General features: G+C 40.4%; 1 protein-coding gene across 2 annotated transcripts in view; it reads left to right on the plus strand.

Moving 5' to 3' along the window:
• SLC9A7 (solute carrier family 9 member A7) overlaps nucleotides 1-2,302 on the plus strand; it is a 67,770-nt gene extending 65,468 nt beyond the window's left edge. For both annotated transcript variants that reach the window (XM_079314300.1, XM_079314299.1), the window contains one exon: nucleotides 574-2,302. In XM_079314300.1, coding sequence (XP_079170426.1) covers nucleotides 574-822 — 249 coding nt within the window. In that variant the 3' untranslated portion in view covers nucleotides 823-2,302. The remainder of the gene's footprint in view (nucleotides 1-573) is intronic.
• Nucleotides 2,303-15,507: the final 13,205 nt, after the last annotated feature.

The following is a 15,507-nucleotide window of genomic DNA, read 5'->3' on the forward strand; positions in this document are numbered from 1 at the left end:
TCCTTTTTGGCTCAGGAGCTTTCCAAAGAACTAGGTCAAGTAATTCTTTATTTAGTAACAGGTAAAAGTAAGGAGATAGTTTGAAAGAATATTGTTAGTTCTTGATGTATAATGAAAGTGTTGAGGAATCCTTGTATATAGAGATTTTGGGCTTTCTGAGTTCTTATCAACTTGCATAAAAAGTTTACTAATGAATTTGCCTAATTAGCAACAGATGTAACTCTGTATCTCGAGTGGCTCAGCTGTGCTTGATCTGTACTGCCTTCTGAATTGTAATGCAAAATCCAATATGTACCACTCATCTCTTGTACTTCTGGTGTACTTCCAGTGCCACTAAATCCCGGGTTACCCGTTCCATAACCTAGTTCTTGGCTTCAGCTCCCTTTCATCTCTCCTCAGTAGCAGTAGTTATACAGGGAACAGTAAGCTGATTTGCAAACACTGGGTTCAAGGTTATTTTTAACATTTCTTAAGGTGGAACCTTTTCTATATTGACATGTAGATAAATTCTTCTGTTGTGTTCTGGGCAAAGAAAGGTGCTGTGCATTGTGTAAAGATTTTTCTTTTTTTCAGAATCAGGAACAGCTTCGAGAAGAGGATTCCGATTTTATTCTGAATGATGGTGACCTTACTGTGACATATGGTGATACAACAATAACTGCAAATGGTTCTTCTGGCCCCCACACAGCTACCACTAACCTTGACAGCAGGAGAAAAAAAAGTAGTTCAGAGGAAGCACTGGAACGTGATTTGGGAGCAGCTGATCATGAAGTTACAAGTAGGGGTACCCGGCTAGTATTTCCTCTGGAATACAATGCATGATTACTGACTCAGTAAAAATAACTCTTGCTCTGTGAATGGATCAAGGAAGACTGCAGGCCACTGTGTCACTTGAGGTGGGAGTGTTTATTTAAACAAGTTAACACACATAAGTGGTTTTACTAGGGTCTGAAGATATCACCTATTTTTTACTCAAGATGCTGACAGTGGGGTTTTCTATATGTCTGAAAATAGACAAATAAGAAAACTGGTTATTCTCCTCTTTCCAACTGCTTATCAAATCCAAGTATAACTAGCATGCTGCAATTGTCTTGTTCAGCTGCAGCAGCTCTCTCTCTGAAGAGAGGTACATGAAAATGTCATAGAACTGAGCTTGTCTTGGCTTAGCTTGAGAATGTGAAAGGACAACTATAAACCTGACAATTGTTAAGAGACAAAATGATTGTGTGTTTATCTGAATGTGGAGAGATCTATTGTTAACTTCTCTCGTGAGGCTGAGACATGTAATGGGACAGTAAACATTAGGGTTACAGATGTGTGAATGAAAGACTGGGGAATCTGTTACTTCAAAATGTATTTAATCTATTTCAGGGAAAAAAAAAAGGGAAAATAAGATTTCTTCGCTGTCCAGCTGTTTAGATAGGAAGGCAATGAGAGCTACTTGTCCCTTTAGCTTTGGGCAACATGACTATTACTCTTAGCCTAACTTCTAGTGCCTCAAAAGAAAAACATCCAGTTTCCTGTGGTCTAAGATGTACCTGAAGCCGACATGAGCCTGGATCTCTCAGGTAGCAGTCACAAAGTAAAACTTTCTTTCATATGAAAGTAGTTGGAAACTTGACCTGGGGAAAACAGCAGATAGGAGGAGAAAAGAAAAAAAAGAGAGAGAGGCAGTATTGGACTTGCATGGAACCAGGAGGTTTCATATTGCTCAGAAGAATCCATGAACTCTGCTTCAAGTTCTTGTGTGTGATAAACAGCAAACATCTAATTAAACAGACAAACAATTACTACTGTTTTTACCATTTGTGACTATCCTGACAGAAAGCTGTTTACCCTTGTTGTCTTTTGCAGAGTAGATGTGAAACTTCAGTGGGGCATTGCACAACAGCATATAAGCTACAGAAGTGATGAACTGTAGTATCTTAAATGTGAAAAGGGAAAAATCTCTGACTAGTATTTAGCCCACTTACACGTAGGCTAGCTTTAACTTATTGCTAAATGCTTTTTAATTTTCAGATGAGGAGATAATCATTGTCTTTGCCAATAGCTGAAAATGTATGCTTTGAAGAGCCTTTCAGCTATTTAAAGCATGCTAAAATGTGATTTCATTCTCATGTCTCAAAAGATTTATTTTTTTAAAGAGTTTGTGGCCCACTAACGTGATGTAATATCAATTTGTCCAAAAATTGTGTTTTTCTTGATGCCATTTCAGTTGTTCCTCATAAAATTGTGTGTGAGTAAATACCCACTCTGTTTTACCTTAACTATTAAACTTATTGGGCTAACCTCAGTACATGAACTTTTCCTGCTGCAGAGAAACTTTGCAGTTGTGTTGTCTAGTCTGCTTTCTTTCAAATGTGTTCTCTTACAAATGATCTACCTACCTGCCTGTACCTCCAAGATAAATTTATAAAGGGCATTGATCTGTAATGACTGGAAAAATTGTAAGACCAATATAGAATCACAGAATATTCCCAGCTGAATGGGACACACAAGGATCATTGAAGTCCAGCTCTTGTCCCTGAACAGCACCATCCCCAAGAGTCACACTGTGCCTGAGAGCATTGTCCAAAAACTTCTTGAGCTCTATCAGGCTGGTGCTGTGACCATTTCCCTGGGAACTGTTCCAGTGCCCTGCCATCCTCTAGGTGAAGAACCTTTTTCTAAGACCCAACTTAAACCCCCCTGGCACAACTTCAGCCCCTTGCCTGGGCCCTGCCAGTGGTCACCACAGAGAAGAGATCAATGCCTGCCCCTCCTCTTCCCCTCATGAGGAATTTGTAGACTGCAGTGAGGGAGCTTGTTCTTAAATGGTGCAGAATAACAAACTCTGATGAAGATTGCTGAGCAGAATAGCTCCTTTTCAGACCTGTGTGTGTTTTGCAAAAAAAAAAAACAACAAAAAACCAACAATTAATTTCTCTGGGAGCACAGACAGTTTCTCAGTTAAAGCTGAGGAGCCATGAGCAGATCCTGTGACTGCCAAGAGCACTGCTACAAACAGGAGCTCAACACTGGAATTTTCAGGGTGCTTTCCATGAGAGGTGTTCCAAGTGCTGCTGGCTCCAGGAGCAGCTCTGATCCTCTATCTCCACTTATCAGAAAGGAGGAACACTATGACAAGTGTGTTTACACTCTGTTACATGTCTACTATGCAATGTAAACTGGCTTTTCTGATAAGCCTGAACAAGGGTGAAGTATCACATACTTGGTAGTTGACCAAGTCTAGCCCTATTCCAAGGATGCATGTTTTCTGGCCCATGAAAAGACAAAAAAAAAAATTTTATTTACTTTTACAATGAAGGAATTGCCTTTGGGGAAAGGACTGCAGGAATTTTAACTGGAGGAGAGAAAAAAATAAATTCTTTTTTGGCTGAACTTCTGAAGAGCTGATCTGAAACAAATAAATAGCAAATGTTAAAATTATGTCCATTATTAGTGAAATGATGGCTCCTATGTTTTACTCCTGGGGTGAGGGAAAGTTCTCTCAGTAGGAATTCTAGCAACCTTAGCAGATACTGTGAGCTGCTTATGCTACTTAGGATGCCAGATTGTGTGATTTTCATCTTTATAATAAGTTTGGTATGGTCCTTCATGTATAATATCAATTTAACTCTTATTGCAGTCTCTCTTTAGACAGTATTGGTCAGCAGAATGTCTTTTAGTCTTATTCTGGACGTAAAACCCTAGAAACTAATATGCTTCACATGCCTTTCAACGAAAGGTTCTGTGTTTCTTTTAACTCTGAAGCAGCTCCCTGGAATAACATGCTTGACCTCAGCCTTGGCAGACATGGTGTCTGCTTCTGCACAAGTGTGGGAATGGAATTTGGATACTCTCAAGCCTAACCTTCATATGCTTTTCTTTAACATTTATGGGAGGACCTTTTTGGGGGAGAAACCAGAGAAGTTGCAGATGCATAAGCAGGGAGTATTCTTCTCCAAAATTACTGAACTCATGACCCACTGAAACTTTAGAAGAAAGGGAAGACAACCTATGACTGTGAGACACAGACCATCCAGGAGAAAAGAAGTCAGTAAATACCCTGGACTAGCTATGAACAATTTTGGTCATAATCAGACTTGCAGAAAGTAGGACAAAACAGCTAAATAAGTTGAACACATTAATCGGTCTAAATAATGTAGATTAACAAATTCAAACATCCCTATGTTGGAAAACACTCTTTGTAAGAAGCAGCCCATGCAAATCTTATTTTCAATGCAGAAATGGGGTCTTGCTTCCAAAGGTTTAGAGGAGAGCTTAATATGTTGCAGTGAAAAACCAGATACTTCTTGGTCTGGAATTTTTGGGAGTGCCATTCTGAAAAATAACTTCCAGTAGAAATAAGCCTGCAAAGTAAAAGAGGAGGAAAGTGTGGAGGAAACAGTGAATTACAAAGCCAGGAAATGGTTTAAACAGGCAGCTCTACTGTGGGAACAGCACTGTAAACAATTGCTATTCTTAATCTTGAAGTCCTAAATGCTGAGAAGTTATGTTGGCTTCTGCATACCTTATCTAAAGTAAGGGCAGTGGGCTAATGCAAAAGTAATAAAATCAACCCATTCTAACTGATCATAAAATCAAAAGTTTTTACAGGGCAACACTGATTTGCTTCTGCTCCAGAGCAAGGGAAGTAACTTTGAATATTGTTTTTAAAGTAACCTCGCATCATTACTATGTTTTCTTGATTCTAAAATGCCTATAGTAATCTTGAGAGCAGTTCTATGTTAACATTAGTCTGAAGAATATGGAGGTGCCTTATGAAACATGGTCACATACAAACAGGATGGAAATGCTTATCTAATATTTGAATCTGTGTTGCAGACTCAAATGACATTTCTTATCTTCATTTGATACTTTGAATTTATCTAAGTTTTTGTTATGGAAATTAAACAGTTGTGACAAAGCAATTGAATCTTAGAATCAGTTCAGATTTTGAATAAGATGGCAATAAGATGATCTATCTGGTTTGGTTGCTTTATTCACTCTTCCTCTGGTACTTTCTTGATAATAATCTATTTTGCACTGCCCCACATGGACTTGCTGACATCCAAAATGCCAGTGGGTTTATCTGATTTATCTGGGACTGAATGTTAACTGGGCAAGACAGCTCATTATAATTTATACTGGAATAAAAGGCTTTATTAGTCGCCTGCACTGACTCTATCAGGGAACTTGCTGGTGGAGAAAGATATCTGCAGGGAGGGAAAGAAGCCCTGGCTTATTGATCAGCTGCTAAGCTGCCATGGGTAAAGGTTCTTGTGCAGTAGTACAGAGCCAGAAAGGATTTCTGTTGGTGCATGCAAGGAAGCAACAATCTTTGCCCTAGGAAAATTAAAAATATTTGGGTTAGTTCTACCTTTTATTAACATAATCATTTTTAATTTAGCTTTCTGAAGCCCCACTTCCTGCAGTTTTTAAACCTTTTGGAGATTGAAAATGTCACATATAAACACATTAGATACAGATTTTTAAAAAAGAGAGAGGGAGGCAGAATAGTCAAACGTCACTTTAGCGCCTGAGTATAATTTCAAAGCTATGCTACACTGCTAACTTATGCAAATTTGATTAATTAAATGGCAATAATTTGAAATGCTGCAATTAAAGGTTGCTTTCCTGCTTCTAATTGAAAAAAAACCCTCCAGATTTGCATTCCCTCAGAGAAAGTGATTGCCCAACTTAAAAGGTTTTTGCTGCAGTGTTAAAATACTTAACTTCAGGCTATGAGAAATGAATTGGATTTATTTGTTAACTAGTAAAATCTCTGAAGTTGTTATTACTGAGGCAGGGAGAAGTAGGTCACGCAGTTCAGTGTTGTAATATATTTATGACTTTTGTTGCCAGACTTTAGTTTAATCAGGCAGGTTATCCTCCACTGCCTGATTTTGAATTTCAGTCTTAAACTGCTTGGCTTGAATGTCTTGATGTTGACACAGATTAATACCAGAAAGCAGAACACCAGAAGGCATTCTGGATCGCATCAGCCGATTAGTAATAGCTGTTGTGAAATAACAACTTCCAGCACACAGGGTCACTTGAGGTAAGTTTGTCTGATTTGGGATATCAGAAGAGAGGTAAAATCACATGACTCATCGATGGTTCTGGTGGAGAAAGGAGAATGTAAGCCATCTAAGGACATCCCAAATTTGCTTCCTTCCTTTAAGGAGACAGGCTGTGCCTTGCCTTTGCAGCTACAGGGTGGCTGCTACAGGTTGCCTGTTAATTAGTTTTGGTCTGTTCATAATGCCCGAAATCAGAAGCAGCATTTAACCTGAATCCTTCCAAGAGATAAACACAGATTCTTGTGTGCAATAAGCTGGGTGCTGCACCAGGTGTCTTTAGCAATGCTAAGAGCATTGCTGTAAGCAGAGGTTAGTAGAACTGGAATATAGTATCCCCTGTATCCCCTGACACATGTTGACAGCTACACAACAACAATCCTTTCAATATTTTCACTTGGAGCAGTGAGGATGTAAGGAGAACAGCAACTCTCTGCAGTACCAGGGCTTGGTTTCTTGATCTTCAGCACACCAATGGTTTGCATGTCTCTGAGCCCTAATTTGGGAGGTCAGTATCCTAAAGAGGTTAAATGGCAAAGAAGTGGGTGGAGAGAAAAAGCTAAATATTGTGAAAGCTCTCTGTGTTGTGGGGATTGTAGCAGTGGAGGATGGGGAATAAACACCTGCTGGGCTTTCTGCCACTGGCTAGCTTGTGTACAAACTTGGCTGAACTTTCATTTGTGTGGACAAGATACTGCAGTAACTTCAGCTTTGAGTCTCTTGATTGAGGCATCATACAAGCAATTTTTTCACAAGAGAAGAAGTGTTAGTGCTGCTTGGAACTCCTGCTTTGTCAACAAGTTTCAGTTAAGGTGTGAAGATGGTGTTACTATTCTAGGCATCAGCATTATCTTTTTATTTCTTATTACTTCCTTACTTCAAATAGACCTTGGAGTCATGGGGAAGTACCAGGTACAAGGTGGTGACACCTTTTGTGGAGTTCATTGTCTCACACTGAATTACACCATTGGCTGCACTAGAACAAATAATCATAGCTGTCATTTGTAGTCAAGTCAGAAATATGTCTTATTATTTGGCTGATAGTAATGCAAAACTTACTGTGGCTTAATACATTTGTGATACACATGAACATTGTGTTTTATCTTGGAAGTGAAAAGGCTGATACTGTCAGGTCTTTCCTCAAGGCAAAGCCAGCAACTCAGCCCTCTTCTCACAATACAGAACTGATTTGGAGTTTCCTTCCTTAAAATCAAATTAATGGTTTCTACCTTGGAGCATCCACCAGTTGCTTTCACACCCTTGTCTTTTAGGAAGTGTTTCAAGATACAACTAAAGGTAAATATTATTATGTAGAGAAATAAAATACAGATTTACATCAACATGGCTGGGATAGAGAGGTGTTGTAACTTCTACATCTGTTGTTAGAAAGAGTGAATGATCATGCAGACAAAGAAGGTCTGGATGATATACTCCATTTTATAAGATATTTGTAAATTCCTTTCTCAAGAAGCCTTGGCTCATGCTGTCTTTAGTCACTGTAGGAAGATGAATCCATGAGGATTAGTAACTCTGTTATTAATAACTCTGTTCTGTTTCTTATCTTTTCACCAGTTTTCATAGTGGAAAGAAGTTACTAGCACTGTCTTCCAGAGATTTGTAGGGCTGGATCTGGAGAAGAGAATCATAGGAAAGTAAAAATGTGGGGGATATTCAGGTAATTTTGGAACCCAAGGCTGAGTGTAAAATGGGGTGTTGCACTTAGTGAAAAACATCTCTAGTGCGTGTGTGCCTACAAGTGCAACAGCCTATAAAATAGCTGCTTGTCTGTCAGAAAGAGCTTGGAACCATCCTGGTTAGTGTTCAGGAGACAGCAGGAGTGATTGAAAAGACAATGCTGAGAGCTGAAGCCAAACTCACAAACCATGTGTTGCACTGCAAATCCAGTGCAGGAGCTGCTCGCAGTGATGTGTGGGGGTTTTGGAGTCCTCTGAGAGGATGTGAGGTGCACCCTTGGCAGAGACACCAGAGGAGAGTCTGCTTTGTCTTGCATTATATAATATAACATGTATATTATATAATGTAACATTGTGTCAGTAATTTTTCAGTATGCTAACATCAGCTGAATATTTGAACTGGATCAAAGGAGGAGTGGAAATACTGAAAGGAGATGGTGATCAGAATTTAACTCTGCTTGAAGAACTACAGATGTTCTGCACACTGACTTTCTTTTCCCAAACATTCTGTATTTTCTTAAACATACTTAATAAAAGAGATTTGTCAGTCTAATATTGCTTCTCTTCCAAAACTAGGGCACCTCTGCTATGATTGAGTTCAATATCCTCAAAGCAACAGAATTTTGTTAATCCAGGTATATATTATTTTTCTTAGCCAAGAGTGAATTCACAAAGTAAAAACTATTCCTGCTAAGCTAATCCACAGTACAAGACAAAGTGATTTCTGAGAAGCACTTAAAATAATCCTTGTATGTTTTGAAGTTAGGAGCTGTTTTCTTTTCTTTTAAGAAGAATTTTAAGAAGAAAAGAAAAGTGACAGCTTGCATTCGGGTTTTGTGCAGGGTAACTTGAAAATGTGATTATTTCTATATCCACTATGTGTCCTGAGACATTTGGTCATTGAAATAAAATTATCAAATCCCTCCCTATTAAAAGTCTTAAACAAAACCATGTCTACTCTCTTGTTATGGGACAATAAATCGAATTTAAATACTAAATGATTACATACAATCTGAAAAAGGGAATTTAAACCAGAGGTAAATGTACAGCTATCTTGAAAGCACCTTTTGTTCAAGAAAGGATGAGTAATTAAATACATACCAAAGCTATAGAGAGAAACTTGGTTTATACCATGAAATTTTCTGTAGCAATTGCAGTATTGAAATGCACCTGTCTTTTGCTAGAACTGCCAGCCTCGTCTGCTCAGCAGTGCTTTTCATTTTTGCACTGCAATGAGGAGAAGTTGCTTCTCCATGGTTTGCTATGCCCTACTTCTCTCTGTACCTTGGTCATCCTGTGCAGAAAACTGTTTCTGTGCTATTGCAGCAGTGAGTTTGTGTGTGTGGTAAGTTTAAAAAGCAGGAATCAGAAGTTGCACTCAGTGGGGAGCAGAGCTTTCCTGGTGCCCTGCACTGTGCAGGACAGACACTGGACTAGATGCACTGGGGCTGGACGTGGCTGTGGAGCTCCAGCCACCTGCTCCCACCCAGGTGCCTGGTACTCAGACCTTGATAGACCAAGGGCCAGCTGGTTAACTGAAGAGTGGGATTTGGACTGTGTATATCCATGGTCAGTGATGTGGTTTAACCCCAGCCACACAGCCACCTGCTCACTTGCCACCAGTGGGATGGGGGACGGAATCGCACAGACAAAAGGGAGAAAACTTGTGGGTTGAGATAAAGACAGTTGAATAGAGAAAGCAAATGCTGTGCACACCAGCGAAGCAGAACAAGGAATTAATCACAATTTCCCATGAGCAGGCAGGTGTTCACCCATCTCCAGGAGAGCAGGGCTCCATCTTACACAACAGTGATCACTCCAAATGTCTCCTGTTTCCTTCTTCTGCCTCCAGCTTTACATGCTGAGCATGAGGCCGTTGTCTGGGATAGCTCTGTGTCCAGCTGTCCTGGCTAGGTCACCTCCCAACTCCTTGCTCATCCCCAGTCTCCTCACTGGTGGGTGAGGAGCAGGAAAAGCCTTGATTCTGCACAAGCACTGCTCAGCAATAACAAAACATCTCTGTGCTATCAACAGTCTGCAGCACAAATCCAAAATACCGCCCCACGTGAGCTGCTCTGAAAAAAGTCCCCCAGCCAAAACCAGCTCAGTCAGGCTTTTCAGCCAACAGCAGGAATTTGGGGTTAGACCCCAGAGAGGCAGTGGTGTTGAACAACTTCAGGAGTGAAAGAGAGGGGACCCCAAGGTGCACAGTGCACTGTCATCTAATGGATCATGGAGAAAGTCTCTTCAAGCACAAGAAACATCCACACTGGTAAAACCCTACTGGAAAAATAAACAGGGCAAAATATTATTTACCTTGGACATTGGTATTTAGAAAGGGAGGAGAAGGGAATGCCAGCAAATTTCCACAGATTTCCTTTCACTAGGAAGGAATTAACTGTTACAACACTATGATCAACTGTAAACAGAACTGCCCCAGGTTACTATAAGTTATCCATAGCTGTGTGGTTCAGTACAGATGATCTGCATGGGGCAGGGCAGCAGCAAGCAAAAATAAATAAATAAAAGAAATCCTAAAAGCTTCTAAAAAGGAAGGTGTCCATACTGGGTCTTTAGCCAACAAAGTCTGCAAAGATGGATGTGCAATTTTTCTTGTAGAATTTCACACTTTCTTTGAAGAATAATACTATTTATGTATGAAAGCATTTGGTTGCAAAAATCAACCTGATTTTACCTTTTAGCTGTTATTCCAAAGCTCAACTGTCAAGTCAGGATGTAAAGCATTTCAAAGGATGCAAACTTCACTCTGTATTAATTGTACTTATGATATTACAGGTATTCAAATTACTGCTTTCAGTTAGATATGCTCAATACTGCAATTGGTTTAGATTAAGGAGTAACTATCATCTTCCCTGGATGCTTTTTACCTTCACTAGTTTAAAACCTCTCAATATTGGAATGAACTTCTCACGGGTAGAGCAGTGATGAAGCCCTGCAGGCATGCAGAAATAAGTCCCAGGAATTATTCTGTAGGCCCCAGACTACTTGTGCATTCCCAGATCAAAGCATTGTTAGAAGATGAAAAAGTTTTATTAATTAAATGTCTAGCTCAAAATTATTCTAGTTATTCTGTAACAGATCACAAGAGACTTCTCTCACACTTATCCCTGGACCTTTTCTTCCATGCAATAATAAGGATTTTTAAAATAATGTTTATTAAATGCACAGCCTAACTCTTCTGAAGGACAGAATTTTTGCTATGAGGACTGGGGACTATCACTCACCTGCTCAGTAGCCTACTGAGCTAAAGGAATTTTACTCTCTGCATACTGAGGAGTGCTCCAAGGTCAGCCCTCAGGAGCTCAGCATCTCAGAACTGGAATCCCTCATCAGGAATCTGTGAGACTCTAAGTACAGGCATGACCAGACACACTTAGACAGCTCCAAGCAACCTGAAACTCAGTTTAGAAATAACCCAAGTTTATGCAGTCTTAAAATTGCTGACTAGCTGCTTCCTTCAGGGGTAGCATTACCAATTTACAAGCAACATGTAGAGAGCTAAAAACAGCAGGAAGGCCACTTTTCAGGGCAGAACTACCAAGGCAGCTACTCATAACCTATACTGCTTGTCAAGATTTTAACTCTTTCCTATTAAGGCACAAAGTTTCAGAAATATTGGCTAGTTATTATTATTACAATTCAATCTGAATGTAACTGCTTTGATTGTAAGTTCTTAGAAGAGTCAACTAGAAAATATTTTAATAAGAATTTACAGGGAGTCAATAGGAAGATATGGTTTCCAATTTAAGGATGCAAAATTAAATTAATGATAAAGCAACTCCTCATTTGCTGCAGTAGCTTGAGGGTGGGTTCTGCTTTCTAGCAGTTTCCTCATTTTAGACATTACAAACCTTGTGAACAGACAAAACCAATCTTCAGGTAAGCAAAAGCACCTCTTTTCATACAAGAAACTGATGTTATATAAATGACTGAAATATTTATCTGGTTATCTGATTTGGGAGCTTGAAGGCAGAACTGGGACTTGTGTATGGAAGCTGATCAATATGCAAGGATGAACAAACCAAACTGCCTTATTGAAACAAAAACTGTAAAATCGAGACCTGACTTGGAAATTAATACGTTTGAAAGCTGAGTATTTGGGGGAGGGTTGTTGTTGTGTAAAAAAAAAAAATATATATATAGTTACATGCTTGTGACAAGAATAAGTTATCACAGAGCAATGGTAGCAGGTTGTTTTCTGCATCCAGCAAGAGAAGTAACAGGCTTAAACAGAATCAAGAATTACTTAAACAGATGACTGAGAGCAGTTTTTGACAGTGGGCACACATAATAGGCATAATGGAGTATATGATGGTTAGATGAAGTCTTTATCCTTAATGATTTTAAAAGTAGCTTGGAACAGGTGACAAATGTCTCACCCTCTCATCTCTAAATCCATTTGAGAAAGCGTTAAGTATCACTAAGTGTTCTTAAATGAGGGGGATGAACATTCACAACAATTCACTCAAGTCACCCCTGCTCAAGCTGCAGCTGAAATGACCGTGAAAAGCAAGGAAAAATTTTCAAATCTTCCACCAGAGAGACCTCTGCTGTAGTTAGATTGATCTCCCACAGCTCTTTCCTATTATTTTAACAAGTGCTGCACTTCAGATCCTATCCAGAGCCCACCTGAAACTAGTTTCATGGCTGTGCATAGATAAACAAGGGACTAATCATTTCACAGCTGTATGGCAAAGCATTAAAGGCAGCTCAGCCACAGTGAGGGCAGTGCTAGGGCTGGGTGGTCCCACATCCTGCACTTGCTGGCACAGCTGGGATTTCTACCCACGGCAAGGGAACACCACACAGCCTTTGCTTACACAAACACACCCCACCTTTCCTTTGCCTTCAGCTCATCTCAAGAAAAAAAGGGCAAGACCTACTGGGTTAATGGTGTGGGCTTTGTGCTCCTCTTGATTTATTGTACAGCTCCAATATATTTTATTCAAATACTGGCAGAGGCACAATCCCCAGATTTCCTCATAGGAAATGTTATGAGACACTAACCTATTGCAGAGTACTCCTGAACAAACTGGAGTCTGGAGTTAACATTTCCACGAAAGTCAGCATTCTCTCCTTTTCACAGAGCACAAACAAATGCACAAAGCATCTTTAAACTAGGGCTCTGGTATTTTTGAACATTGGAGCTGATTTTTCAGAAGACTTCAGCACTGTACAGTACTTCCTAAGGATCACAGGGCTTCTGGACCACCAGCTTCATATCTAGTCATAACATGGTGGTCTATATCAGTTCCTTTCTATTTCTAAATTGCAGGATTTGTCTTTTAAAATGAGCTGTCTCTTCCATCCCTTCCTGCCATGTTGTTCTTATGATTAAAAAAACCCCACCTTCTTCTAACTTCCAGGCTAAAATGATTCATTGCTGATGTGTAAAAATCTGTTGTTATGCCAGTATTGTTCATAGCTGGATTGCCTCTCTTCCACACTGCTGTTCATGCTGCTGTGCACTGCTGTCCTCTTTCAACCTTGACTTTGACACTAAATAAACCACACAGCTTGGTCGTCCTCAAGAAGTTATTCACCAGACTTTTCTCTGTATCTATGAAAAATATTAATTCAGCCTCTTGGAGCTTGAATGCCTATGACAAAGAACATGTTAATACCAACCATACATTTGCTCTTTTCACGACTAGTTGACTCAGGGGTTCAGAGACATCCCTCAAAGCACCAGTGCTCCCTGACCAGGCACATCTGCACACTGACTGCTGCTACAGCAGCTCTGCAAAACCAGTTCCAGCATACCAAAGGTGTCACTCAGCTTCTGCTAGATTTGGACTTGGCCTTTTTGGAAAATCTAACTTACTTGTCCAATATCTCACAGACACTGTGGCACCAGGGACTGAGTCCAGCTCCTCTGAGAGCTTTTAAATACCTCAGCCATGAGATACTGCCTCCATCCTTACCTCCTTCAGTCTCCTCCCAGATTCCTTTACACTTTCTAACCTGTGGCACAGAGCAGGCAGTGCTCACAGATGTGCTGCACAATCCATTCCTGCCCCAGGTGTGTGCAACCTTGAGTGCTGACCAAGTGCTGTACTGCAGAAAAAACAACTACTTGTGATACATGAAAAGGAGCATGAAAGGAGAGGCAGCAGACATTGAGTCTGACTCCTTCAGTGCTTGACTTTGCAGCACAGACATTGAATGCCTCTGTAACAGCGTGCATAGACAAGAGGTTTCCTGGCATTTTTTGAAAAGTTTATACTGAAAACAATAGATGTCAGTGATATGCACGAGTCACTGCTAGAACTGTGATTTTTAAATCTGTCACTTGAACCAAGGACACAGACAAGGCTCTCCCCCAGACTCCTCTGTTCTAGTGGCTGGTGGTAATGCCCACTGCAGAAGTGACTGCAAAGGCACTCCCAAACAGAGCTCAGACAAAGGCAGCTGGGTGAGACTGCTCTCACATCATCCCTTGTACTCACAGACTGACCAACAGTAGCAGAAGGTGGGCAAAGACTTTATTTTTACAAATTTTAGCTTCAGAATTTCAGTTTTGCAGGAAAGCACTTCTTCTCATGCATCCCATCCCAATGCTGGTAGGAGAGCAGGTGGGCAGCTAATAAATTCCTTATACAAAGGGAAAGAGGTGAGTCTGGTTTGCAGGAGAAATGTGTTTATTTGTGCTGGGAAAGGTAGAGGGGAAGACAAGTCACCACTGCCCTGTGGAGCAGCTCTCCACTCAGGGGCTGCTCCACTGCCAGCTGTCTGCACAGCCATTTGAACTGAGACATGGCAAGAACTGCTGTTGGAGAGTTACCAGTTTCCCTCTCCTTTCCATCTTTCCCCCCTTTCTGCCCTGAGCTTTCCTCTTCTATCTGCTCCAAACACTTGGGGCAATTCCCAGTTCTTGGTCCCTATTTGTCCTAGCTTGCTCCCTCCATGTTCCTTCCTTCCCTCACACACTCTTAGCCAACTTTTCCAATTAAAGCAATCACAACTTCCTGCCTCTCTTCATCAAATCCCAGTCCCCTCATTTGCCTCACACCCAAGTCCTTTGCCCAACAAATCCCACTATCCTCAACTAAAAGTGAACTCCTTTCCCTGTTTCCTCATGTTTACCTCATCTATCATCAATGTCTTCTCCCTCTCGCCTGTAGTCCTTTTCATTATTAAGCACTGGAAAGCTGAGCACTGGATTTATGGGTCTTCCTTAGGAAAACTGCAACAGGGAAAGAGAGGATAGGGAAGGCATTGGAGAGAACCAGGAATAGCAGACTCCTCCCTGCTCAGCCCAGTGATGCAGCCCCTGCCACAGTTACATGACTTTGATTCCCACTGTACCACACTGAGTTTTCTATGGGAAAGAAAGAGCTTTGCACATGCTCACTGGAGATAAGACCATTTTATTTGGTATAAAATAAAGATACACACACATACCAAAACCACTTTTACTGAGCACGTGCTATCCATTTTATACAAACATTAATATATTTGGCCAAATCAGAATAGAAAGCAGAGGTAAAAATAAAAAACACAGGAGACATCCTCTACAAAGAGGAAATTTCCCCTACCCAAACTGGAGTTCCTGTCCCAAAACACTGAAGTGAAAAATGATTTCAAAGAAATATCTTTGAGAATATTTGAACACAGGCAAAAGACCACTACATCCTAAGTTAAAAAGAATATGCAACTGTTTTGACTGAAAGTCCAAGAGACTTAAACCTTATGCCCATGACAAAAAGCTTCAGTCTATATACAGTTGA

Source organism: Erithacus rubecula (assembly GCF_903797595.1).
Source record: "Erithacus rubecula genome assembly, chromosome: 1".
NCBI lineage: Eukaryota > Metazoa > Chordata > Aves > Passeriformes > Muscicapidae > Erithacus > Erithacus rubecula.